Below are 27,932 nucleotides of genomic sequence, written 5' to 3'. Positions count from 1 at the left end.
AAAATATTCATCCTCTTAGGGGAGAGGCAAGATATATCATCCCTAAAGATAAGATTCTTAAGCTATCAAACACTCGGCAAAGTCTCGTGTTTGACCATTTACCCTTCGGATTGTGATTCTCCTGTCTCACCGCTAAGGAGGTGAAGATTCTATTAATCTTGCGATGCATTATTTTAAAAATGAAAAGTTTACACAAAAACAAATATCCTTTGTTGTCAAAGAAACCTTGTTAGCAGATAATACATCGAATGTTTCCCACGCATCAATGCTACTTTATTCGTTATAGACATACAAAGACTTCTTCAAAAAAGACTTTGAACTTCAAACTGAAGATTCCGGGCTTTTATAAGTATACTGCTCTTTCATTGTTTTGTAAAATACATGTGTGTGATTGGTTTATAATCACGTGTTCATATGTGGCAACCCAATAAGGTGTTTAAACTGTCGGCAGACCACATGAGCTCATAGCTGTCCTAGATTGTCCTACATTCGTCATTGCCATCACTAACTGAATGCGGGTTTTCATTACCTAATGTTCCTGGAATTACGACGTTTCCTCTTAAACCACTGGGAGAATACTCAGTTTTTGCTTCACAGGTAAGTTGTCCCTTCTTTTTGGAATTTATTGGGTCATACATTAATAAATGATAAGCACATATCTGATGGTGTCAAATGAAGTAAGTTATGAATTACTGACAGGTGTAACTTATTTTTGTCTATTTTTGAATGCAGAAAAAAACACAATCAAACTCACAAAAAGTCTTTTGTGTGTTGTCTGTCAAAAGTGTTGATTTTGTCTAGATTGATAAATATCGATATGAAATCGTGAATGTGTGGGTAATGTATTTATTAAAATTGATTTATGGGGAAATATATAGACTATGGGTCGGCCACCCGTCCTTAGCAACGAGTGCAAAGTAGTTAAAAAAAGACATAAAACTTAAGCAAATGTGAAGGACGTGGTCTTTTTCAATCCGCGTCAATATTTTGATTGCATATCTGCCTCACACACCGATTAAGGGAATCAATATATTCTGTTGTTTGTGGATTTTTTTTATTGAGTTTTGCATTTTGCAATTTTGTGACAATATCAGCTTATTTCAAACAGATCTCTGCAATTTTAAAACATTTCTATGTCATACAATGGCGTTTTACATACTTAATTAAAACTAGACAAAGAACTCAACTGCAATTTAGAGTCTTAGTTATTCCTATCTTCATAATAATGACGTCACATCTTGAGTTATATTGCACTCCTGCCATTTCAATGCTATATCACTACGTTCTAGGGCCGTAGTTATAATGTAGAATATCAAAAATTGCGTTCTATATTAATATCAAGGATTATTGATTCGGTTGATATAGTGTTATACTAACCTTATATCTTCTAGAATAATGACCTCTGGCCATGTGCTTTTTTTTATAAATTTTATTGACAAATGATCAGAACAACATGATGATAGAGAGATAGAACTGGGTTTAGAATCATTGTTAACAACATAGACGTAGAGAGATAGAATTGGGTTTAGAATCATTGTTAACAACATAGAAGTAGAAAGATAAAATTGGGTTTAGAATCATTGTTAACAACATAGTAGTAGAGAGATAGAATTGGGTTTAGAATAGCTGTTAACAACATAGAAGTAGAGAGATGGAATTGGGTTTAGAATCATTGTTAACAACATAGAAGTAGAGAGATGGAATTGGGTTTAGAATCATTGTTAACAACATAGAAGTAGAGAGATAGAAGAATTGGGTTTAGAATCATTGTTAACAACACAGAAGTAGAGAGATAGAATTGGGTTTAGAATAATTGTTAACAACATAGTGGTAGAGAGATAGAATTGGGTTTAGAATCATTTTTAACAACATAGAAGTAGAGAGATAGAGTTGGGTTTAGAATAATTGTTAACAACATAGAAGTAGAGAGATGGAACTGGGTTAAGAATCATTGTTAACAACATAGAAGTAGAGAGATAGAGTTGGGTTTAGAATCATTGTTAACAACATAGAAGTAGAGAGATGGAACTGGGTTAAGAATCATTGTTAACAACATAGAAGTAGAGAGATAGAACTGGGTTTAGAATCATTGTTAACAACATAGAAGTAGAGAGATAGAGTTGGGTTTAGAATCATTGTTAACAACATAGAAGTAGAGAGATAGAATTGGGTTTAGAATAATTGTTAACAACATAGAAGTAGAGAGATAGAATTGGGTTTAGAATCATTGTTAACAACATAGAAGTAGAGAGATAGAATTGGGTTTAGAATCATTGTTAACAACATAGAAGTAGAGAGATAGAATTGGGTTTAGAATCATTGTTAACAACATAGAAGTAGAGAGATAGAATTGGGTTTAGAATCATTGTTAACAACATAGAAGTAGGAATAGAATGGTAGAGATAGAATTGGGTTTAGAATCATTGTTAACAACATAGAAGTAGAGAGATAGAATTGGGTTTAGAAATTAGCATGTTAACAAATAGAAGTAGAGAGATAGAATTGGGTTTAGAATCATTGATAACAACATAGAAGTAGAAAGATAAAATTGGGTTTAGAATCATTGTTAACAACATAGTAGTAGAGAGATAGAATTGGGTTTAGAATCATTGGGTTAACAACATAGAATAGAGAGATAGAATTGGGTTTAAACATTAACAAGAAGTAGAGAGATAGAATTGGGTTTAGAATCATTGTTAACAACATAGAAGTAGAGAGATAGAACTGGGTTTAGAATCATTTTTAACAACATAGAAGTAGAGAGATAAAATTGGGTTTAGAATCATTGTTAACAACATAGTAGTAGAGAGATAGAATTGGGTTTAGAATAGCTGTTAACAACATAGAAGTAGAGAGATAGAACTGGGTTTAGAATCATTTTTAACAACATAGAAGTAGAGAGATAGAGTTGGGTTTAGAATCATTGTTAACAACATAGAAGTAGAGAGATGGAACTGGGTTAAGAATCATTGTTAACAACATAGAAGTAGAGAGATAGAACTGGGTTTAGAATCATTGTTAACAACATAGAAGTAGAGAGATAGAGTTGGGTTTAGAATCATTGTTAACAACATAGAAGTAGAGAGATAGAATTGGGTTTAGAATCATTGTTAACAACATAGAAGTAGAGAGATAGAATTGGGTTTAGAATAATTGTTAACAACATAGTGGTAGAGAGATAGAACTGGGTTTAGAATCATTGTTAACAACATAGAAGTAGAGAGATAGAATTGGGTTTAGAATCATTGTTAACAAAATAGAAGTAGAGAGATGGAATTGGGTTTAGAATCATTGTTAACAACATAGTAGTAGAGAGATAGAATTGGGTTTAGAATCATTGTTAACAACATAGAAGTAGAGAGATAGAATTGGGTTTAGAATAATTGTTAACAACATAGAAGTAGAGAGATGGAACTGGGTTTAGAATCATTGATAACAACATAGAAGTAGAGAGATAGAATTGGGTTTAGAATCATTGTTAACAACATAGAAGTAGAGAGATGGAATTGGGTTTATAAAAATCGTTAACAACATAGAAGTAGAGAGATAGAGTTGGGTTTAGAATCATTGTTAACAACATAGAAGTAGAGAGATAGAGTTGGGTTTAGAATAATTGTTAACAACATAGAAGTAGAGAGATAGAATTGGGTTTAGAATAATTGTTAACAACATAGTGGTAGAGAGATAGAACTGGGTTTAGAATCATTGTTAACAACATAGAAGTAGAGAGATAGAATTGGGTTTAGAATCATTGTTAACAAAATAGAAGTAGAGAGATGGAATTGGGTTTAGAATCATTGTTAACAACATAGAAGTAGAGAGATAGAATTGGGTTTAGAATCATTGTTAACAACACAGAAGTAGAGAGATAGAATTGGGTTTAGAATCATTGTTAATAACATAGAAGTAGAGAGATAGAATTGGGTTTAGAATCATTGTTAATAACATAGAAGTAGAGAGATGGAATGGGTTTATAAAAATCGTTAACAACATAGAAGTAGAGAGATAGAATTGGGTTTAGAATAATTGTTTTGATACGAAAATGTTAACTATTATCCTGCCACAGGGATCTGATACTTAGTTAATTTGGCGACAGTTTATATCTATGGGCAGGCACTTTATTGGGTTCAAATCAATATGTAACTAATTCTCAAATCCCTGTGACGTAAATTATGATATTTGGGAAGTGATAACATTTTGGCTTATTTTGGCGTTTGGCTCGAAAGCGCCCAAATCTAGCAGGCTAAAATTTTACTACGTGTTTATGTGTTTTATAACTTTAGACCTTGTTTAAACTAGTGATATTTCGTATGCCTACATGAAATGATATATTCTACAACCGCCATTTGCATGATAATGTCAAAATTAACTCGACGTATATGTTTTTGTAAAGTCGAATCCGGTGAAACAAGCGTTCCTTGTACATCCTATTGTAACTAGTAAACATAGTGGCATGGTAATTTGATGACAGAAATATGTACCGAACCCAGTGGACTTGCACTAAACTGAAATTTACAAATGTTTGCACAGTTTGACAAAATTTACAATCATCACACCAATCTAGTAGTCAACAGTGATATTAAAGGTTATAGGCCCGATGCCTAGACAATTTTTATCAACCAAATTATTATGTTCAAGTACACCTAAGAAATGATATGAAGGTTTAAACATGGTCTAAATCACATAAATATATATACATCTACACGCTACTGGTCTCTCAGGTGCATACATTTATGTACAGTAAATCTTTGTTCTGTCACCGTTACACCGTTATCTGTGCAAGGTTTTTTTTATTCTTTTGTGAAAACATGTATTTTAAACGGATATGATTATTCGGTCCGTGGGTTCTCCATTTGCCCACGTTTAAGAGAACAAAGGCAACAAAATGTTGGTGTAGGATAATAATGGAAACCCAATTGTAGTCAATTTACTGAGCTACCTGTAGTTTGTCAAAACTGGAAAAATAGAGATATGCATGTATGCGATACCGCCGTTTATGTGTATAGAGAAAATGGCCGCTGCGTAATACAATACAACTAAATTCTATAATTTTGATCTTTCCTTCTGGTCAAGATATGCGCCAAAACTTTTCAGATCACAGAACAATCTACACCATTTTAGATCTCTTTAAATTACTTCTTTTCAATACAATAACTAAAAGGTTTAGAGACACATGGGGCCTGTACAATGTTTGGATGAAGAGCTACCAAGTATGTTAAAATCAATTACCTTGACCTTCATTCAAAGTCATAGAGGTCAAAAAGAGTTAATTTGTAAACTTTTTCTAGTCAACAACTAAGAGGCCTAGGGGCCTGATATTGGGCCTGTAACATGCTGAAATGGAGGACAACATTTTTGTCAAAAGATTGGCCTTACTTATAAGGTCATGGTCGACAAATATATCAGAAACTTACAGCCTCTTTCTATCGCCTCAACTGTTAGCCATTCCAGTATTATTTGACTGTGTTTATTGTACCTATAGGCAGATGACCCATTGACCTCTTGTTAATTTGAATGATCGTTTTAGAAAACACTTCTTTTTTTCTTTTTCTTTTCAGACTGATCACCTGGTCAAATTTTGACTTTAGAGGACCGATCTGCAAATAAGATGGGTCGAGAATGCATAGCCGGTATTGTTGTTGGTGTTGTTGTTGCGATTCTAGTAATCGTGTTATGTGTCGTTTTAATACCTAGAAATGAGGACAGTGTTAGCACATCTAGCGATAATAACGTATTCCGCGAGTCGTTCAGTGCATTCTTAGACATAAATACAATTGAATACAAAGACCTTGGTTCTAAAAAGGGGCATCTAAAAGTCGAATGGAGCAGTGAAACATCGCGGCTGAATTTTCAACAAACAGATGTTATTTCGCCTAATTTTGATCTCAGTTTCCAGCAAACATTCACAGTTGCTTATGATAAAGCCACGATTGGCGTTTCCGACAGCAATTCGTCTATAAACTCTTGTTTGTCCGAATTACCTCTATCACAGTGGTATGGTGTCTTTAATCACATTGTGACAAAGGATACTTGGATAAATCCTTCAAAGTCAGATGGGTGTCCAGGAGATGCTTGGTTTACCGAACTAAACGATGATACTATTGAGATATGCACATCAAGCAACAAACTACAGTATGTTACGTTTCAGGACACACGTGCCACTGTTTCCAGTTGGACTAACACATTTAAACGTGACATTACTATTGCCGCTAATACAACTAATGGCCCATGTCAAACCGTTACTATACGCAGTAGCTGTGAAAACAACTTTGATCCGCCGAAAGTCACCAGAGATGCCGGAACCTCTCCGAAAATGTGTCTGTTTGTGCACGGAGCTGGGGAAACTCCTTCTGTCAACACTGTCCGTCAAGACCTGGCATCCTATTGGGGTAAAATAAAAAGTTATACTTTCAACTGCGTGTCTCACAAGTTTCTTCATTACGACAGTAAAACTAATGGTTGGGACTCGGACACAATTCATCGCCTTTTCTGTGACGCTGCTGCTGTCAATGGAACTATACGTAACACGGTGTTATTTTCACATTCCATGGGTAACTTAGTTATCGCAGCCGCCCTGCACAGTAACAAATGCACTTTCGACCAGAGAACTAGTCGCTGGTTCTCTTCACAAGGTCCATGGAAGGGAAGTGCTGCAGCCAATAAGGTTTCTGATATTTGCACAAACCCTACATTTCCTCAGAGAATTATCCGAAAAGTATTGAGATGGAATGGCTACTGTAAATCTAATGCAAATGTTGAACAGAAAGCCTACACGACACTCAAAACAAACTATATCTCATCTACAGGAGTTAGATTCAATGATCTACAGGCTAAAGGAAGATCCTACGTATCCGGCGTTATGTGTGGAACTAGCAGCTGGGGTGAAAAGGTTGGCGAAAGTTTAGGTTTATGGTTCATACAGCACTATACTAACATTGATGGTCCAAACGACGGGATGGTTTCATTCGATAGTTGTAAACTGAAGACGGATGTAAACTTCCAAGACCGGATGTCTAGCGCATATTACAAGGACAAATTCAACCACGCTGACGGGACTTGTAGAAATGGCGGGTGTCCGTGTCAATGGTATAAATATATGCATTGAAAATCTTTATCTTCTATCCCCAGGATCATGAAAAAATATTAAGTCTAAAACAACCCTTAAGTTCAGATTTTGCCAATCACAGATGACACTACAAAAAGTTACGTCATTTTTGATTGGCTAAGCAAAAACTTAAGTATAAGACTGATCCTGTTGCCTGGCTCTAGTTCCAATGGAATAATAAACAGGACTTACCTTTAACTTAATAGCGCTTCATGTTGAATTTGCAGTTGTCCAGTTGGCATTCCTACTCCCATAATTGCCATTTGAATGCAGTTCATTGCTTTTTAGAGATTTTGCATCCATAATGAACAATTCATTATCGTCATTGACGAAACACCCATTTCAACAACTGTCTTCTGTGATTGTTGGAATGAAAATTGTGAAGTCACAATGATAATGACGTCCAATTATGCCGATAGTAGTCCATGCACTGGACAACGCCGACTGCTTTTGGTAAGGTTACATAGTGGGATTGCGATGAAAATGTAATTATTATGGTATAATAACGCTTTTGTGATGTGAGATATTTCATACTGCATTAATAGATATGTTGCCAATACATTTAAGCAATAAACTGTTACAAGGTGGGGCATAGAGTTGATATGAAGCCTATCCGGTTGGAAGATAAATAGAATGGCGCCTGTTAGGACAACAAAGGCTGTCAGCTACTTCACGGCTACAGTCACGGCTGCGCCTGACAGCCCCTACTGGGGAGCCATGAATAGCAGAAGTAACTACTGTCGTTTGACCCCCAAAGTATTTCATTTCCTAAATTTAATCATTCTGTTTTGTGTTAATATCATACTGTTACTTTAAAGAAAGTGCTGCTTATATTGTTGTTTGCGTCTGCTTTTAAGTAACTAGGCTATTCTGTTTATTTTGTAAACCAGATGGAAATATGGTCACATACTCGACCAGATGGGCGTCCATAATACAATACACATGAACGCACAATGTGTATGACAAAACGAAAACATGGAAAGAAAACATACTTTATATGTGTTTGATGTTTGAGAAATTAAAAAATACATCTTTTGTAACTGTCCTGTTCAATATATACAGGTATATTCTAAAGTCAAAATACAAAAATATCTAGACACGTTTGGTCTTCAGGGTGTTTGCTAAAACGTATTATAATCATATGAATTTCGACCATTAAAACTGATATTAGCTCAATTCAAATAGTGATGTACATTATTTTGTTACTATTTATTTAGCGTACAATACTTTATTTCTCTGAATGACCATTAATTTTCAAACCTTTTTTATGGGGGGATACAATACAGCGCCCGATTTGGTACCTATTTAAAGGGTTCTTTAACACTCTTCAGAGTGTGCATCAAATTGTGCGCTAGTAAAAGGCACAAGTCAGCCATTTGTCTAGCATTTTTCCCGTGCATGGCTTTATTTCTGATGCATTTCTAATGGTATTAAACGTATAAATATAACATGTTATTTTTTCAGTTACTGTAAACTTATGTTAATGTACATATATTTCACCTAACTATCTTGTTATGATTTAGACATAAAAGTATACGTTTGTTTAAAGGCATATAAGCCAGAAGTCAAAACTCTTTTCCCTTCGGTGTTAGGACCAACCCGATGAACTGTTTCCCGAGACCGAGGGAAACAGTTTATAGGGTTGGTCCCAACACCGAACGGAAAGAGGTTTTATTGTTGACTGGACATGAAATAATTGTGTTTTGTTTAAAGTCAACGGTAAAAGGAATAAATTTTGGGTCTGTCACCACAGCGGTAAATATAGAGGCCCAATTAGGGAAGTATTCTTCAAATTCCAACTCTTCCTTTAGAAACATTTAGAAAATATGAAACCATGTACAAATATAATGCAATTCTGGTCATCAATTGATATATATGGCAACCATGATATGCATAGTAGCTGTGATCGTCGGGGAACGTAGTACATTACAGCAATGATGTTGCTCTCGCTCTCGCTCTTGGTGAGGACAATATAATTCTGTCTTCCATATGTGACTGTCTGTTTTTTGCTGACAAGGTCTCAGCTCTAACATTTCAATAAGAATTTCAATATGTAGCTGTCTATTTTTGATATTATGTTATAGTATTCTAGCGTAGCAGTCTCTCTTCTAACCTTGGGTCAATTTTCTGTAAGGTTTACGTTATATTTTACCACTTAAAGTTGAGTTTTTGTCCATAGTTAATTCAACCTATTGTTACGTTACAGGGTTATATGCATTCCAATTTCCTGAATGTGAACTAATGCTTATACATACATATTTTTTTGCCTTTTTTTGTTCATTTTTCTTGTATATTCGCATTTACTTTTGTTTTTGTTCTTCCTTATCCTGTTCATTATTATTTATGTAACTCTTCAATTTGGAGAAATAAAGAAATGGATTTAATTGTGCATTTCTGAAACCGTAACTGAAAACAATACCAATTATACCGTTCCTTTTAAGGAAGAAAATTGTTGATATAAGAATTTACTTCAGGTCTTATTTGCCCTTATCCTAAGTCACTTATAACCATTTTAGAAAAGGAATCTTCGTTGTGTCTTGTATTTCATAGGTGGTGTGTAGTTGTATGGATAATATGATGTCATTGTATTAAAATTTTAACATTATATCTAAAACATTTATCAATAAAATCATTTATAAGAATTGTGTTCGGGACGTTATTCATGTGTGGCTTCAAGTCAAAATTAAAGACAGGGAGGTAGATGGAATCATCTGCTGAATAGCATCAACAGTTGGATCAATAAAATGGAGTCAGCACGATTAAATTATCTTTATTTAAGCTAACATGTCGTCCCTTTGTGTGGTTTTGTGAACTTTTTGGTACCTAAATCCGTCAATTTTTCAAACCTGTTATCAAGTGATCAAATAGTTGAATTTCAAATATCGATTACATACCGGTATTGAGCATTGCAACTGCAGTTGCTATGGTAACCAAATCATCCTAAACTAGTCCGCTAAACCTGGCTATACTATTAAGTTATTTTTACCTAATGCAAAATTCCTAATGATATAGGCAGGTTTAGCGGACTAATCCTTAACATGCATGAATTATAAAAAAAATGTGGAAATTTTGTCAATTTTGGTCATCCTTTGCTATAGTCCGGACGCCAAATAGCGATTTTTGCCCTAACTCAAAATTAATTTATATAGTTTTTTTCTGCTGAATATTGTCTATTGATATGTATATAATAAGATCCAGATGAGTGTGAAGCTCTCACCCTTGAGCATTTTGAAATATTCAAGATGGCGTTCAAGATGGCCGCCGAATATTGAAAATTTCAGAAATTCATACAGAAATCACATAAAACCAACATTGAAACCCTATTTATCTCATCTTAAACCTTGCTAGGAAACAACTGGTATAAACGGAGCCAAGATGACGGACAAAATAGCTCCAAATACTGAAAAAACGGTTAAAAGTTACCCCATCTTACAAAATACAAGATGCAGGTTGATTGGCAACTACAAGGTTTAAGAATATAAGGAGGAGAAATTTTCTAAATGTATATTTTGAAAACAATTTTAAATAAATACATTATTCAAGATGACTAAAATGGCATCAAATTCTATTATAAATCCTTTATTATAGTCTCGACGCCAACTAGCCAGTTTTATTTCGGATCAATATTTCTGACATAGGTTTTTCTCTCTATCGAACATCATTTATTGGTTTGACCATAAATATTAAGACCGACTTGAACGTGGACCTCACACCCTTGTGTGGGTATTAAATATTGAAAAAATCCATAGTTATTTCAACAAGCCAACCGCAAAACTATTTATATTAATTCAAGATTTTTTTTAAGGATTCAATTGTTAATTTCTAAAATATTATACACCATATGCATCATTAAATACAGTTTAAAACATGATGGCGGACAAAATAGTACAAAGTCCTAAAGATAATTAAATAAGGTTGAATGACACGTACAAGGTAAAAATAATTTAGGTATGTAACTTCATTATGTATTCAATATATATATTTAAACAATAATTAATAATGATTATTAAATTGTGATAATTGACCGAAATGGTCGTCAAAATCTTTGAGAAATAATTTATTTTAGCTGGAAGCCAAATAGCGATTTTTTGCTCTGACCAAAACCTATAGTGTATATACATGTATATATTTTTCATTGCTGAATATTGGATAATGGTATGTATGTAATAAATATTGTCCAAGTGTATGGATTCATTAGCGATGCTTTTTTTTTTTATTTTTTCAACGCTTTCGTTATTCCAAATACCAAAATGGCGGATAATTATGGCCATCAATAGCTTAGAATATGAATTGCCTGGTTATTGATGTTCCAATATCCAATAATGTAGGGATATTATTATGAATGCATTATGATATACTAAGATTGTTGGCTTACATCCTGGAGGGAGAAAGATGGAGAAAGTGGACAAAACACCGTGTAGTACAACCAGCCTTCTGTTTGGTTCGTGAAAGAAGGGAAAGTGAGGAAAGAACAAATTAAAAACAACTCTTCTATCGTGAACAAAGCACAAGCAAGGAAGACGAAGACGGATTTGTACATGAAGTTAGTCTTCCCTGATGATATTGGAACCTGACATCGTCATGTTTACTCTCCTCATTGCAACAGAATTTGAGAGTACCATGGAAAGAAGATTGCGAAGAAACCCATGGAAGGAAAATATCAAGCATGACCAGCTGATGACAAAGTGAAAGACTGAAATGCTCTTCATTGTTAAATTGAGCTGCAGGGGTTTACATGTGAATACGACTTGAATGCAACAGTCACTTGGGGTGACAGGAATAAAAATAAGTGCACCCATCAGACGTTTGGCAAAATCTGCAGACTATACATATAACAACGGGAAGATGAGCCATTGTTGAAACCTACGTAGGTGAGCGTTGTTTGGGGATCATTGTATATAGTTCGCTCCATGCTATATGGTCAAAACATCAGAGGAGGACTGCCCGCTATCACAATATATCAATATGCTCCACCACCGACAAAGAATATATAACTCATCATTTGAACAACAATTAGCGTTTACTCATGTAAATATATGTCTTATCAGCACACCAAACAATGATGTACAGTAATTTACCTTACATTTAGTGCATGCGTTCCATATAGGGCATAGTGCCATGGACGTTTTTCTGGATGCAATTAATTATTTTAATATTTTTATTTTGAAGTAGAAGTTCAGACTTTCCAATGTTGTTAATGATGTTAAGTAAGTAACGTTTACAACTGTAGAAAAAGTACTAATTCGTCTGCTCCTGTATTTGATGGAGAGAAAACATCATTCGTTGGTGGAGAAACATCTTTAATACATGTTCACAATATCTTAATGAATAAAATTGAAGTGTTATCGGTGTCAATGATATATCATACAAAACGTCTGGTACAGTATCTCTAATGTATTCCTGTGCAATATTCAGTAATATATCATTTGAATTAAAATACATGTAGTGGCTATTACATCCATAGAGGTAAGTGACGATAGAATGAGGAATGTTGATATCTAGTGCAAAAATAGAATAACTTAGGCGAGTTCTTTGTTTATAATAGAGAGGGCAATAAAGGAAATTATGATAAGAATCTTCAATTGGAAAACCACACAGGCAGGCAGGACTGTCGGTTAATGAGAGTTAGATAAATCAGAGTTTAGATTACTAATGTAATTTCTTAATTGGCATAATGTAATATGCGTTTGCCTCTCTGCAGAATATCTTAAATATATCACGTGAACATTATCCTGGATGCATGCAATGCTAAGTCGGAAAATGACACCGAGAAAGTCATCCGACTTGGTAGATTCAACACTGCAGGGGATCAAAAGGACAAACAAACAAACAGACCTATCTTGGTATCCTTCTATAATACGGATACCAAAAAGGCTATGTTCAGGAATATAAAAAAACTCGGAGAGGACGAAAACCTTTCAAACATTAAAATTAGCAACGACCTCACGAAGGCCGAACGGGAACAGGAAAAGAAGCTCTGGGAGGAGGCGAAGAAGAAACGAGAGCAAAACCCATCGGGGGAATTCACGTACAAAGTACGGGGACCCCCGTGGGACAGAAGGATAACAAAGATCAAAACAAAGGGAGGACAATAAGTAAGCAACAAACCACAGGAAAACAAATAACGTTCGAAAATTTGACATGCTTCTACACAAATGCAGATCAACTAAAAAACAAACTTTCAGAACTAGCAATAAGAGTGAATGAAATTAAACCAGAAATAATCGGGATTACGGAGGTTAAACCTAAAACAAGATCTCTAAATATGAAACCTCAAGAATTCTCAATAGAAGGGAATACGGACTACTGCATGTTTGATAAAAATATAGATAATAACATGGGAAGAGGTATGATTTTATATGTTAACAAGCTACTCCAACCGAAAGAAGTTCGCCTAGAAACAAATTTTCAAGAAAACATATTCATAGAAGTACCCCTCAATGTGCACGAAAAACTATTAATTGGACTGATATATAGATCAGACAGTGGATCCGAGGAAAACAACAATAGTCTGAGAAACCTGATAAACGAAGCAACATCCAAAAACTACTCAAAAATGATCATAATGGGAGACTTCAACTACCCAGACATAAACTGGGAAACTTGGAACTCTAAAGGAGACAGCACAGAATCGCATGAATATAAACTCATTCACTGCCTACAAGATAACTTTTTGTCACAGGTGATTGAACATCCAACAAGATGGAGAGGAAACGATACACCTCACATTCTGGACCTAGTCATAACTAATAACGAACACATTATATCATCTGTAGATTACCAGAGCCCACTGGGAAAGAGCGACCATAATGTTTTGATTGTTAAAATTGATTGCCAAAAGTCAACTAAAACAACGTCTAGGACCCGAAAATGCTACAACAAAGCTAATTATGACAAACTAAACGAGGAAATAAACGCCGTCAACTGGAGACAAGAATTGAAGGAGGACCACACTATAGAAGAAAACTGGGAGTTGTTTCGGAACAAAATACATGGACTTATTGATAAATACGTGCCAACAAAATCGATCAAGCTGAACAAAAATAACAAGCATAATTTTCCTGTTGATCAAGACACTCTGAAACTAATCAAACTGAAACACTCGCTCTCAAAACAAGTTGTCACATCATCGGACCCAGAAATAAGAAGACAATACTGCAAAATCAGACACAAAGTCAAAGCGATAACTAGAAACTTGAGAAAGAACTATGAACAATCCCTCGCTAGCAAAGCCAAAACAGATCCGAAACTAATATGGAAATATATCAACTCTAAATCCAAGACCAAAGTGGAAATCGGAGATCTATACGTAAACCCAAAGGATACAAACTCGAGGAAAGCTACAACCGCAAAGGAAAAGGCTGATATTCTGGCTAAATTCTTCCAAAGTGTATTTGTAAAGGAGGATGAAGGAGAATCGCCTACATTGGCAGACAAAAAATATCACCAGCGAAATGTCGGAACTGAAAATAACAAGCGAGCATATAATTAAAGTTTTAAACAAACTAAAACCAAACAAATCGCCGGGACTAGATAACATGCACCCAGAATTCTTGAAGAGAACAGCGAGTGCTATCGCAACACCACTCGAAATAATTTTTAACCAAACTCTTAAAAACGGAACTATTCCTGACCAGTGGAAACAGGCCCGAGTGTGTGCTATCTACAAAAAGGGAGATAAAAGTGCAGCGGGGAACTATCGTCCTGTTAGCCTAACATCAGTCGTGTGTAAAGTTATGGAAAAAATAATACGCGAGCACGTCAATGAATACATGCGATCAAATAATCTATTTTCACCGCGACAATACGGCTTCATATCGAGAAGGTCCACCTCATTGCAACTTTTGGAAGTCTTGGATAAATGGACTGAGGCTATAGATCAAGGATTCAGCGTTGACTGTGTGTACATGGATTACCAGAAGGCTTTTGACACAGTGCCACACAGGCGCTTAGCCAACAAGCTACGAGCCTATAAATTCTCCAACCAAGTAATAAAATGGATTACAAACTTTTTAGAAGGAAGAATACAGCACGTCTCAATAAATAATATAAACTCTGAATGGACAAACGCATCGTCAGGAATACCACACAAGGTTCAGTTCTTGGCCCTCTACTGTTTGTGATTTTCGTGAATGATCTCCCTGAAACAGTTAATTCGGACATGTACCTGTTTGCAGATGACACCAAAATTTTCAAGGTAATTAAAAATAGCGAGGACGAAGAAATTCTACAAAAAGATCTGATTACGATGGGAACCTGGAGTGATACTTGGCTATTAAGAATGCACCCTGAAAAGTGCAAACATATGCACATAGGTAAACAACAAAGGCGTACAGTGGAAACACCAGCAACATATAAACTTCTTGGAAACGACCTTGCACGTACGGATAAGGAGAAAGATATTGGAGTAATAATCGACCCAGAACTAACATTTGAATATCACATAAGCGAAAAGATCAAGAAGGCGAACCAGATATTCGGTCTTTTGAGAAGAACCTTCCTTTTTATGGACAAGAAATCATTCATGCCGTTATACAAAAGTCTAGTTAGGACACAACTTGACTACGCAAGCGCGGTGTGGGCTCCATACAAAATCAAGGACATCGATAGACTCGAAACGGTGCAGCGCAGAGCTACTAAAAGTCTTCCAGGAATGAACAACCTATCATATCCAGAAAGACTGAAAATTCTAAATCTCCCAACCCTATCATATCGAAGAATCAGAGGAGATATGATTGAACTTTACAAGTTAACAAATAACATCTACGATGAAGAGGCGAGTTCATTTTTAAATCTATGGAAGGATGTGGCACCCCGGCACAGCAGTAGAGGAAACACAAAAATGATATTCCCGCAGCATTCCAGAACATTGTTACGGAGTAACAGCTTCACCATCAGAACAGTAAAGATGTGGAACAGTTTACCAGAAGATGTTGTTTCAGCACCAAACATTAACTGCTTCAAAAATAGACTTGATACTAATTGGAAAAACGAAGACGTAATTTTCAACTACAGGGCTACCATAACCGGAAAATGAACAGTATATGTTAAAACATGACATTTTCGAGTCCGGTGAAGAGGAACAATAGTTCCTGTACTGGAAATTATCTATATCTATATCTATATCTTAAAGGCCCACTACCTTTCCGAAACGGCTTTTAATTTTTAAAATGGGAAAGTAAAACGAGATCAATATTTTTGTATAGTCGCTAAAGTTATTAACTTACCGTTAATACTACACGTGTCATCACATTCTGAACAATTTGATTTAAATAAATAAAATGTTAATTTTCATAACGCGGGTCGTTTTATGTTTCCCGCCGTCGTCGTAAATACCGCGCGGTACTTGACTATCACTGCGCCAGACGGCAAAACAGCGAAATAATTCTCCATTGTTATCATATATTACGCAGGAAATCTTGAATATGTTTGGTGTTGTAACCTCATCTTAGGCCATTGGTATATATTTTCTGATGTTATTAATGTTTTTAAGAAACCTTTATGTTTTCCTCCGGAAAGGTAGTGGGCCTTTAATGCTTCTGAACATAGAGGAAAATTATCGTAAACCAGATTGTGAGCATTCCTATTTTATTGCACGTATGGATGACATAGAAGTCAACGGACAGGACGCAGAGTTCCATTCTGACATTAAAGACGGGAAAAGGCTGTATAAATGCGTTCTGGATGCTGGAATATGAAACAATATAGTATGACGAAAATTATACATATTTATGATGTTAATAAGTAGTTAACCCTTTCACCACTATAGATCATAATGGACTTATCCAGATCAATGCATGGTAGAGTCTAATAAAGTTACATAGGGGTGAAAGAGTTAAAGCAGGTCTTTTATATGATCAGGACAGATATTGTTGAAAATATTATAAAAAGAAATATTTTGATATAGATGTCTTCTCTCAGTTAGAACTACGATACCAATTTCATTATAAAATGCATTATGACTAGTCCCCTTTCTTAAACCTGTAATTATACGTATTGCTTCCAGCTGGATTGACTCTGAGAGGTTTCATTCTGCCTGGGTACAATTTGACCACACGATACTAGCTCGAGTACCCGGAGGAAAACCACCGACCAACGGTCAGTACCTGGCAACTGCCACACATGGGATTCGAACCCGCATCCCAGGACTTGTGGTAACATGTCGAGACATCTTAACCACTTGGCCACCGCGGCCCCAGGTCGTATACAAGAAGTATAGATAGTTGTTAAAAACCTTCTATCAATTTTATATTTCAATATTCTGAGTATTTATCTTTTTATATTCTTATTTATAAACGAAATTGTTATGAGTCAACCAACTAGCCATAGAATTAACGTTACATTTAATTACTTTTGTACGGTTATGAAAAACCAGGTCAAGATGTAATTAAGGACCCAAGCGTCTGTCCACCGATATTTTTTCTGTGATATTTCTGTCTGTTTCCCTCTATAAATGTATACAATGATGTGTCATCAGCAAATAGTTTTACAGTAGAATTTATTTTTTTCACTAATATCGTTTATGTATAAAAGAAAGAAATAGGGACATAATACAGTACCTTGTGGTACATCTACCTGAAGGATTTTCCAAGAAGATCTAAATCCATAAACGACAACTCTCTGCATCCTTTTACATAAGTACGATGAAAACCACATATTCATCACGTCATGTTACCATGTTAAATATATATATACATATATATATATATATATAAGACCATCATGCCAAACTCGGCCAAATGCCTTACTAATATCACAGAAATTAACCTTTATCCAAATGTTGAACAATTGAGCCATATATGTTTATTCAATAATTGAGAAGTCGGTGAATCTCTAAGCAAAAACACTCGATCGATTTTTGGAAATTATATTATTATCTGATAGAAAATTTAACATGTATTTGTAAAAAAAAATCTAGTATTTTACAAAAAAATAGAGGTTACAGAGATTGGTCGAAAATCCGATAGATTAGATCGTAGACCTTTGCCTTTATAATTTGTAATGACATTGGAATGTTTCCATACATTTGGAAGAGTACCGGTAGAAATAAACTTGTTCAATATTATATGCAGTTGTTTAATTAGCGAATTGGAAACATTTTAAATACATTTTGGAGGAATCGTATCCGGGCCAGCTGGTTTATTAGTGTTGAGAAGACGTAAGTGGTCTATGATGTCTTGTTCGGGGATATTATTTTAATTGTTGAGGGTGGGGACAATTAATCAATGGGCGAGTTGAAGAAGGTAAACAGTTTATCAATACCATGATGATGATTATAGCGATAATCCAGATCAACATAGTTCTATATTCATAAAAATGCACGTGGAACAGACCTTTTGGAGAGACATATGCATTGAATTGGTAAAACACAAGAGAACAGGGGTATTGGTAATTATATAGGACAAGAGGCTTGCACAAGACTCCTCAGCAGTTTCTTAAATACTAAAATGAATCAAATCATTTCTGAACTTGGTTTGCTGATTTTTGTCTAAGTTTAAAACCGATGAAAGATAATCTAGATTTCTGCTGAGATATACATGTATCAACAAGAGATCCCAGAGGGATCTTGGCGCCCACCAAAGATTGACGTCTGACAAATGAAAGAGGGATCTTTTCTCTGCTTCTTTTTTCTGCTTTACAAACTTAAACTTCTTTTTTCTGCTTTTCAAACTTAAAAGTATCAAAATCCAAGATGGTGGTCGGCCATCTTGTTGATCAATCGGTCCCAAAATGCAATAGGCATAACTAGGGCCCTAGAAGAACCTACATAAAAATTTGAGAAATTCTCCGTTCAGTACTTTCTGAGAAATAGTGGTCACAAACTTTCACTAACAAAATTCAAGACGGTTGCCTGGCGGCCATCTTGTTGACCGATCAGTCCCAAAATGCAGTATGCACAACTAGAGTCCTAGGGGAACCTACATATAAAATTTGAGAAAGTTCCCTTCATTACTTTCTGAGAAATAACGGTAACAAGCTTAAACTATCAAAATCCAAGATGGTCGCTGGTTGGCCAACTTGTTGGCCAATCAGTCCCAAAATGCAATATGCACAACTAGGATCCTAGGGGAACCTAGATATGAAATTTAAGACAGACCTCTTCCGTACTTTCTGAGAAAAAGCGGTAACAAACTTTAACTATCAAAATCCAAGATGGCCTCTTGTTGTCCGATCAGTCCCAAAATGCATTATGCACAACTAAGGTCCTAAGGGAACCTAGATATGAAATTTGAGACAGATGCCTTCAGTACTTTCTGAGAAATAGCAGTAACAAAGTTTAACTATCAAAATCCAAGATGGCCGCCGGTCGGCCATCTTGTTGGCCGATCAGTCCCAAAATGCAATATGCACAACTAGGGTCATAGGTAAACCTAGATATGAAATTTGAGACAGATCTCTTCTGTACTTTCTGAGAAAAAGCGGTAAAAAACTTTAACTATCAAAATCCAAGATGGCCGCCGGTCGACCATCTTGTTGGCCGATCAGTTGCAAAATGCAATATGTGCAACTAAGGTCCTAGGTGTAACATATTGACTTGTATTTCTAAGCGCCTAAGCGGCCCTGTTATTGTTTTGTTTTGTGTTCATAAGCGACTCCCGCGTAAATGCAATAAATCAGTTATGTGACAGCCATCTTGACAGAGAGTTATTCTTCCAATGTTACATGGTGTCAAAGAAGAAATATGGAGCAACTTAAGCCTCCAGGAGCCCTAAATTTAGAAGGAAATTTGTCCGAAAATTGGAAAGAATGGGTACAAGGGTTTGAATTATACATGACTGCCTCAGGTATAGAGGAAAAGTCGGGAAAAGTCCAGGTCGCGACATTCCTCCACGTAGCTGGAATTGAAGCCCGCCGTGTGTATAACACTTTCACGATCCCTGAAGGTGACAAAGAAAAACTCGATGTACTAAAAACAAAGTTTTATGAGTATTGTGAACCTCGCAAAAACTTAACATACCTCAGACATTTGTTTTTCACTCGATCTCAAGGTGTAAATAAAACGATTGACTCGTTCGTCACAGATCTCAAAAACAAGGCCAAGAACTGTGATTTCAACGAGCTTACAGACAGTCTCATTAGGGATAGGATCGTTTGTGGCATCCGAGACGAAGGCACACGTGTCAGATTACTTCGTGAGACTGATCTTCCACTCACAAAAGCCGTTGATTTCTGTAGAGCTCAGGAAATAAGCAGTGCCCAGGTCAGCATGCTTAAAAATCCACAAGCGGATGAAGCTTCCGTACACACAGTACATAAACAATCTGGCCCTCGCCGTAAACGGTATGGAAATAAAAAGACAAAACAACCCCAACACCAGCCCAACAACAAACAACCACAAGCACGACAAAACAAACTTTTGCTCGTTGATTGTCGAAACTGTGGACATGAACATGTACGTAACTCTGTCGTTTGCCCAGCTTTCGGTAAAGAATGTCACACGTGTGGCCGTATGAACCATTTCGCCAACTTATGTAGGTCTGGCAATAATAGCCACAATAACGCTCGACAAAAGAAACTACACACTGTTGGTTGTGACGAAAGTTATTCAGAGGATTTATTCTTAGGAACAATCTCGAGCACAGGGGCACGTGACAATGAGTGGTTCGAAACACTACAGTTTGGTGATCAGTTTGTAAAATTCAAGTTGGACACAGGGGCGGACGCCAACGTCATACCTAAACGCGTGATGGACTAAATGAACTGTGAAACACCGTTAAAGCCCACTCGGGACGGTTTAGTCGGTTTTGGAGGCCATCGTATAAAACCACTCGGTACAACGCAATTACCAGTAAGGTTTCGCGAGCAGGAATTTTCACTGAAATTCCATGTCGTCGATAATGACTGTCCGGCTATACTCGGCAAAAAGGCATGTTGTTCTCTCGGTACGAATTCACACAGTCGAATCGAAACCTGTAAGCGCACCACTTTCCAAAAATGACATTTTAGATGAGTTTGGAGATGTTTTCGAAGGTCTTGGAAAGATCGCGGGCAAATATCACATAAAAACTGACCCAAAAGTTACACTAAGTGTACACCCACCGAGGAAAGTAGCAGAGCCACTCCGCCAGAGAGTTAAAACGGAACTAGAACGCATGGAGGGTTTAGGTGTTCTCGTTAAGGAAGATGAGCCCACTGATTGGGTTCACAGTATGGTTGTCGTTCTCAAACCTGAAAAAACGCGTGTGTGCATAGATCCACGTGATTTGAACATGGCTATAAAGAGGGAACATTATCATGGAGACTATCGAAGATGTGGTAGCCAGACTACCCAACGCGAAGGTTTTCTCCAAATTTGATGCGACAAACGGTTTCTGGCAAATCGAGCTTGATAAGGAGAGCTCAAAGCTATTAACATTTAACACTCCCTTTGGGCGTTACAGATACTGCCGCCTGCCTTTCGGCATTAACAGTTTTCTGCAAGAAAATGAAAGAAATCTTCGAAGGTATCCCAGGTGTAGAGTGCGTTGTTGATGATATCCTGGTATGGGGCGAGGATGACAAACAACACGACGAACGCGTACGTTTAATGTTACAACGAGCACGTGAACGTAACTTAAAACTCAACAAACAGAAATGTGAACTCCGTAAAACCGAGGTGAGGTATGTGGGACACACAATCAGTAAGGACGGCTTGAAAGTTGATCCCGAGAAGGTCAGGGCAATAAGGGAAATGCCCAGACCAGTCGACAAAAAAGGTGTAAGGCGATTCTTAGGAGCGGTGCAGTATCTTGGAAAATTTATTCCTAACCAATCCGAAGTTTCCGCGCCATTGAGGATTCTACTCCGAAACGACATTGAATTCAACTGGGGCCCAGAGCAGGAAAAAGCCTATAAACACTTACAAACTCTCGTTACACAGGCACCTGTTCTTAAATTCTACGATGTCAGAGAAGAGGTCACCGTCAATGTCGACGCCAGCTCAAAATGGCTTGGCGCAGTCCTACTTCAGTCGGGTCAACCGGTCGCGTATGGATCTCGAGCCCTCACTGAAACACAAACACGTTATGCACAGATAGAGCGTGAAATGTAAGCGGTTGTATACGGATGCGAAAAATTTCATCACTACATCTTTGGTCGAAAAGTGACAGTCGAAACAGACCACAAGCCCCTCGTCGCGATACATAAAAAGCCGATTCATATGACAACGCCTCGTCTGCAACGCATGCTTATGCGCCTGCAACGGTACGACATAGAACTAGTCTACAATCCTGGCAGAGAAATGTACATCTCAGTAGAGCTTACCTCCCAGAAATGCCTGAAAACCTCATTGACGAGGAACTCGAAGTCGCAACACTCGAAATCCGCACAACATTAAGTGTTACACCAGAAAAGCTGACGCAGCTAGAATCTGAGACAGCGAAGGATGAGACTCTCCAGAGACTTATACTTGCAATAGAACACGGATGGCCGGAAACGAAACAGCCCGAGCTGTCGCCATATTCAACATTCAGCGACGAGTTGAGCGTAATCGATGGATTAGTGTACCGCGGACAGTGAATTGTCATTCCGAAAACCCTACGACGCGAGACGTTACTGAAAATTCACGAATCACACCTAGGTGTTGTTAAATGCAAACAGCGTGCTCGCGAGTTAGTATTCTGGCCCGGACTCAACTCCCAAATCGAAGATATTGTGTCGCGATGTGAAATTTGCGCCAAATACCAAAAGGCGAACACGAAGGAACCACTTATCCCTCATGAATCACCGTCACGTCCATTCATGAAGGTTGGTGTAGATCTGTTTGAGTTTCACGAGAAGAACTATCTCCTCTGGGTGGACTACTATTCTAAGTTTCCGGAGGTTGTTCATCTACATAGCCTACAGAGCAGTGCTACAGTTGCCGCTCTCAAGTCCATATTCGCAAGGCACGGAATCCCGGAAATCGTATTCTCCGACAATGGTCCTCAATTTTCATCACGAACGTTCGCAGATTTCGCCACTGAGTGGGGATTTGAACACAGGACCTCAAGTCCTAAATAACCCCAATCAAACGGTCAAGCTGAACGATGTGTCCAAACCATCAAAAATCTTATGAAAAAGGCAGAGGACAGTAAGATTGACATGAGTCTTGCACTTTTGGACTACCGCGCTTCACCGATCGAGGGAATAGGCTTGTCACCAGCTCAACTGGCGATGAATCGTCAATTACGGGGAACCATCCCCATGGCCACGAACATTCTAGATCCATCGGTCAAACCTACAAATCAACAGTCGTCCCTAATGCAACGACAAATGACTCAGAAGAAATATTATGATCGTCAGTCGAAAGTGTTACCCGAGCTAAAACCAGGGGAGACGATTCAGTTGAAAACCGACGAAGGATGGTCGCCGGCAATCGTCGAAGGTGTTGATAAGACACCACGGTCATATCTGGTAAAAACGCCACGCGGGAAAGTATTCCGTCGCAATCGTAAATTCCTGCGGAAGTCTAACGTCAGCATCACGCCGCAAGTTTATAATGACTCTGAAGTGTATTTGGACACCAACACTCCAATTGTGTCCAAAAATCCAAACATTGACTCTAACACTCCGGAATGTCAGTTCGAATCTGATGATCAATGCTGTGAACCACCAGCACCGGCACCACCAGGACGACTAGATCTGGAAGGGTTATCCACACGCCAAAGCACTTGGATGACTATGATCTTGCTAACTGACTGACAGTGTTAAGAAAAAGTGTTTTCTTTTTTTCGTTAAAGTTAGAATTGTGTTAAAAGGGTTCTTAAAGAGCTCAAATGTTCCTTAAATGGTTCACAATTGTATAAAGCAATTGCATTTATGGTTAAATGTTTCATTACAGACTGAAGTACTAAAAAGGGAGATGTAACATATTGACTTGTATTTCTAAGCGCCTAAGCGGCCCTGTCATTGTTTTGTTTTGTGTTCATAAGCGACTCCCGCGTAAATGCAATAAATCAGTTATGTGATAGCCATCTTGAGAGAGAGTTATTCTTCCAACGTTACACTAGGGGAACCTACATATGAAATTTGAGACAGATCCCTTCAGTACTTTCTGAGATATAGCGGTAACAAACTTTAACTATCAAAATCCAAGATGGCCGCCGGTCGGCCATCTTGTAGTCCGATCAGTCCCAAAATGCAACATGCACAACTAAGGTCCTAAGGGAACCTAGATATTAAATTTGAGACAGATCCCTTTAGTACTTTCTGAGATTTTTGTTTGTTTGTTTGTTTGATTAATTAACGTCCTATTAACAGCTATGGTCATGTAAGGACGGCCTCCCATGTATGCGGTGTGTTGCGTGTATGTTGTGCGAGGTGCGTGTTTTGGGAGACTGCGGTAAATTCATGTTATGTCTTCTTGTATAGTGGAACTATTGCCCTTTTTATAGTGCTATATCACTGAAGCATGCCGCCGAAGACACCAAGCAACACACCCCACCCGGTCACATTATACTGACAACGGGCGAACCAGTCGTCCCACTCCCCGTTTGCTGAGCGCTAAGCAGGAGCAGAAACTACCACTTTTATAGACTTTGGTGTGTCTCGGCCAGGGGACAGAACCCAGAGCCTTCCTCACAGGGGCGAACGCTCAACGCAAGGCCAAAAGTGAGGCGGTGTAAAGGAAGGCATTAGGAAAGATAAAGTCAGTTAGGAAGAAAAGAAAAGAAAAGATCCTAAATTTAGTCGCCTTTTACGATCATGCAATAGGGGCAGCAGGTACAATTCTAAAGCCCTACCTGCAGGGCTCTGAGATATAGCGGTAACAAACTTTAACTACCAAAAACCAAGATGGCCGCCGGTCGGCCATCTTGTTGTCCGATCAGTCCCAAAATGTAATATGCACAACTAAGGTCCTAAGGGAACCTAGTTATGAAATTTGAGACAGATCCCTTCAGTACTTTCTGAGAAATAGCGGTAACAAACTTTAACTATCAAAATCCAAGATGGCGGCTGGTCGGCCATCTTGTTGACTGATCAGTCCCAAAATGCAATATGCACAACTAGGGTCGAAGGGAAACTTACATATGGAATTAGAGAAGGATCCCTTCATTTCTTTCTTACAAATAACGGTAACAAACTTTAGCTATCAAAATCTAAAATGGCCGCCGGTCGGCCATCTTGTTGGCCGATCAGTCCCAAAATGTAATATGCACAACTAAGGTCCTAAGGGAACCTAGTTATGAAATTTGAGACAGATCCCTTCAGTACTTTCTGAGAAATAGCGGTAACAATCTTTAACTATCAAAATCCAAGATGGCGGCTGGTCGGCCATCTTGTTGACTGATCAGTCCCAAAATGCAATATGCACAACTAGGGTCGAAGGGAAACTTACATATGGAATTAGAGAAGGATCCCTTCATTTCTTTCTTACAAATAACGGTAACAAACTTTAGCTATCAAAATCTAAAATGGCCGCCGGTCGGCCATCTTGTTGGCCGATCAGTCCCAAAATGTAATATGCACAACTAAGGTTCTAAGGGAACCTAGATATGAAATTTGAGACAGATCCCTTCGGCACTTTCTGAGAAATAGCGGTAACAAACTTTAACTATCAGAATCCAATCTGGCAGCTGGTCGGGCATCTTGTTGACCGATCAGTCCCAAAATGCAATGTGCACATCTAGGGACCTAGGGGAACCTAGTGAGCGCTTCTGTGAATATTGTAATGGTTTGGTTGTTTGTTTGATTGATTAATTAACGTCCTATTGACAGCTATGTTCGTGTAAGGACAGCCTCCCATATATGCGGTGTGTTGCGTGTATGTTGTACGAGGTGAATGTTTTGGGAGACTGCGGTATATTCATGTTGTGTCTTCTTGTATAATGGAACTGTTGCCCTTTTTATAGCGCTATATCACTGAAACATGCCGCCGAAGACACCAAGCAACACACCCCTCCAGGTCACATTATACTTACAACGGGCGAACCAGTTGTCCCTTAATGCTGAGCACTAAGCAGATGACGAGGAAAAACCTGATGATGATTCTATTATTGCAATGATGGACAAATACCAGCTGGTTTATCCCAACCACAAACCCTGCAAACGAGCAAACCAGTCGCCACACTCTTGTTTGTTTAATTGCTAAGCAGGACCAATAACTAAGTGGTCGCCAAACTTCTAAATAATGATAATACCTTTATGTTTTTTGAACAGATAGCATTAAAAGAGTCTTTCAAGATTTTATGGATCTCTACAAGGACTCTTCTGTCTTGCAACATATGAAATTTGAGAAAGATCCCTTTAGCACTTTTTAAGAAATAGTGGTAACAAGAATTGTTAACGGACGGACGGACGGGCGGACCACGGACCACGGACAAAAGGCGATTTGAATAGCCCACCATCATCAGATGGTGGGCTAAAAAATAAAACTGCCAAAATCCAAGATGGCTGCCAAGCAGGCAATTTTGTTTTTCCGATCCCCCTCAAATTTTGCATGGCACAACTATAGTGACAAACAGGATCATACATTCGGAGTTCGGGCAAATTAATCCCTTCCGTAGTCTTCAAAAAATACTGCACATGCCAAAATCCAAGATGGCTGCCTGGTGGCCATCTTGTTTTTCTGATTAGCCTCAATATTTGTATGGCACAAGAAGGGACCAAGGGGACCCTCCATGCGTATACAAAATCCCTTCAGTAGTTTGAACAAAAACTCTTCAGTATATCTCATGAAATAGCGATAACAAACTTCAACTGCCAAATTACATGACGGCTGTTTTGCGGCCATCTATTCACAAAATCTGTATGTCACAAGTAAGGACCAAGGGGACTATCCATGTGAAGTGTAAACAAAATCCCTTCTGTAGTTTTCAAGAAATTGTGAAACAAACTTAAACTAAAAAATTCCAAAATGTCTCCTTGGTGGCCATCTTGTTTATCTGATCAGCCTTATAATTTGTATGGCACAACTAGGGACCAAGGGGACACTACATGTGAAGATTGAACCAAATCCCTTCAGCAGATCTCAAGAAATAGCGATAACAATCTCCAACTGCCAAAATCCAAGATGGAAGGCTGGCGCCCATCTTTTTTATCGATCAGCCTCAAAGTTTGTATAGCACAACTAGGGACCAATGGGATTCTCCATGTGCAATTTGAACAAAATCCCTTCCGTAAATCTCAAGAAATATCGATTACAAAAACAACCAAAATCCAAGATGGCTGCATGGTAGCCATCTTGTTTTACGAATCAGCCACAAAATCTGTATGGCACAAATATGAACCAAGAGGACCCTTCATGTGAAGTTTGAACAAAATCCCTTCAGTAGTTCTTAAGAAATAGTGATAACAAACTTCAACTGCCAAAATCCAAGATGCCTGCATGGCGGCCATCTTGTTTTTCCGATCAGCCTCAAAATCTATATGGCACAACTAGGGACCAATGGAATCCTCCATGTGAAGTTTGAACAAAATCCCTTCAATAGTTTTCAAGAAATAGCGATAACAAATTTCAACTGCCAAAATCAAAGATGGCTGCCTGGCGGCCATCTTGTTTTTCCGACCAGCCACAAAATCTGAATGGCACAACTATGGACCAAGGGGACCCTCCATGTGAAGTTTGAACAAAATCCCTGCGGTAGTTTTTAAGAAATAGTGATAACAAGCATTGTTTACGGACAGATGATGGACGACGTCCCACGGACGCAGATTTGAATAGCCCACCATCTGATGATGGTGGGCTAAAAACTTAGGATCCGGTGTTGGGACCACACAATAAACTGTTTTCTTTCATACCTACGGGTGTAATACTGGCTGGTCTAGGGCAATACACTCATGGCTACCCATGCAATAAAGCCTCGTGACGTCACGGCTTCAACAAAATTTCTATTTCCTCTGTAAAATTTTAACATTCTTTTTCACA

The 27,932-nt window shown here is 37.7% G+C and overlaps 3 protein-coding genes across 3 annotated transcripts; all 3 read left to right on the top strand.

The window, feature by feature from the left end:
* The first annotated feature begins 90 nt into the window (after positions 1–90).
* LOC138308082 (uncharacterized) lies at positions 91–11,153 on the top strand. The gene is made up of 2 exons (XM_069249030.1): positions 91–597; positions 5,559–11,153. Exon 2 carries the CDS (start codon positions 5,609–5,611, stop codon positions 7,103–7,105), a length of 1,497 nt encoding a protein of 498 aa, XP_069105131.1. The 5' UTR covers positions 91–597; positions 5,559–5,608; the 3' UTR covers positions 7,106–11,153.
* On the top strand, positions 7,739–14,597 carry LOC138307024 (uncharacterized). Its single transcript, XM_069247651.1, has 2 exons — positions 7,739–7,835; positions 13,057–14,597. Exons 1-2 carry the CDS (start codon positions 7,739–7,741, stop codon positions 14,595–14,597), a joined length of 1,638 nt encoding a protein of 545 aa, XP_069103752.1.
* Positions 14,598–19,787: 5,190 nt separating this feature from the next.
* Positions 19,788–20,801, top strand: LOC138307023 (uncharacterized). The gene has a single exon (XM_069247650.1). It carries the CDS (start codon positions 19,788–19,790, stop codon positions 20,799–20,801), a length of 1,014 nt encoding a protein of 337 aa, XP_069103751.1.
* The last annotated feature ends 7,131 nt before the right edge of the window (positions 20,802–27,932 follow it).

This window comes from Argopecten irradians, chromosome 14, assembly GCF_041381155.1.
Source record: "Argopecten irradians isolate NY chromosome 14, Ai_NY, whole genome shotgun sequence".
NCBI lineage: Eukaryota > Metazoa > Mollusca > Bivalvia > Pectinida > Pectinidae > Argopecten > Argopecten irradians.
The sequence above is the reverse complement of the archived record's forward strand: the minus strand, read 5'-3'. Positions and strand labels throughout refer to the sequence as shown.

What these genes read in the sequence shown, in the direction of transcription:
- LOC138308082 (XM_069249030.1), top strand. Translation starts at nt 5,609, where the DNA reads ATGGGTCGAGAATGCATAGCCGGTATTGTTGTTGGTGTTGTTGTTGCG.
- LOC138307024 (XM_069247651.1), top strand. Translation starts at nt 7,739, where the DNA reads ATGGCGCCTGTTAGGACAACAAAGGCTGTCAGCTACTTCACGGCTACA. An exon ending in GGGAGCCATGAATAGCAGAA is followed by an intron (nt 7,836 to 13,056) that starts GTAACTACTGTC and finishes GACCTCACGAAG; the next exon opens with GCCGAACGGGAACAGGAAAA.
- LOC138307023 (XM_069247650.1), top strand. Translation starts at nt 19,788, where the DNA reads ATGGAGCAACTTAAGCCTCCAGGAGCCCTAAATTTAGAAGGAAATTTG.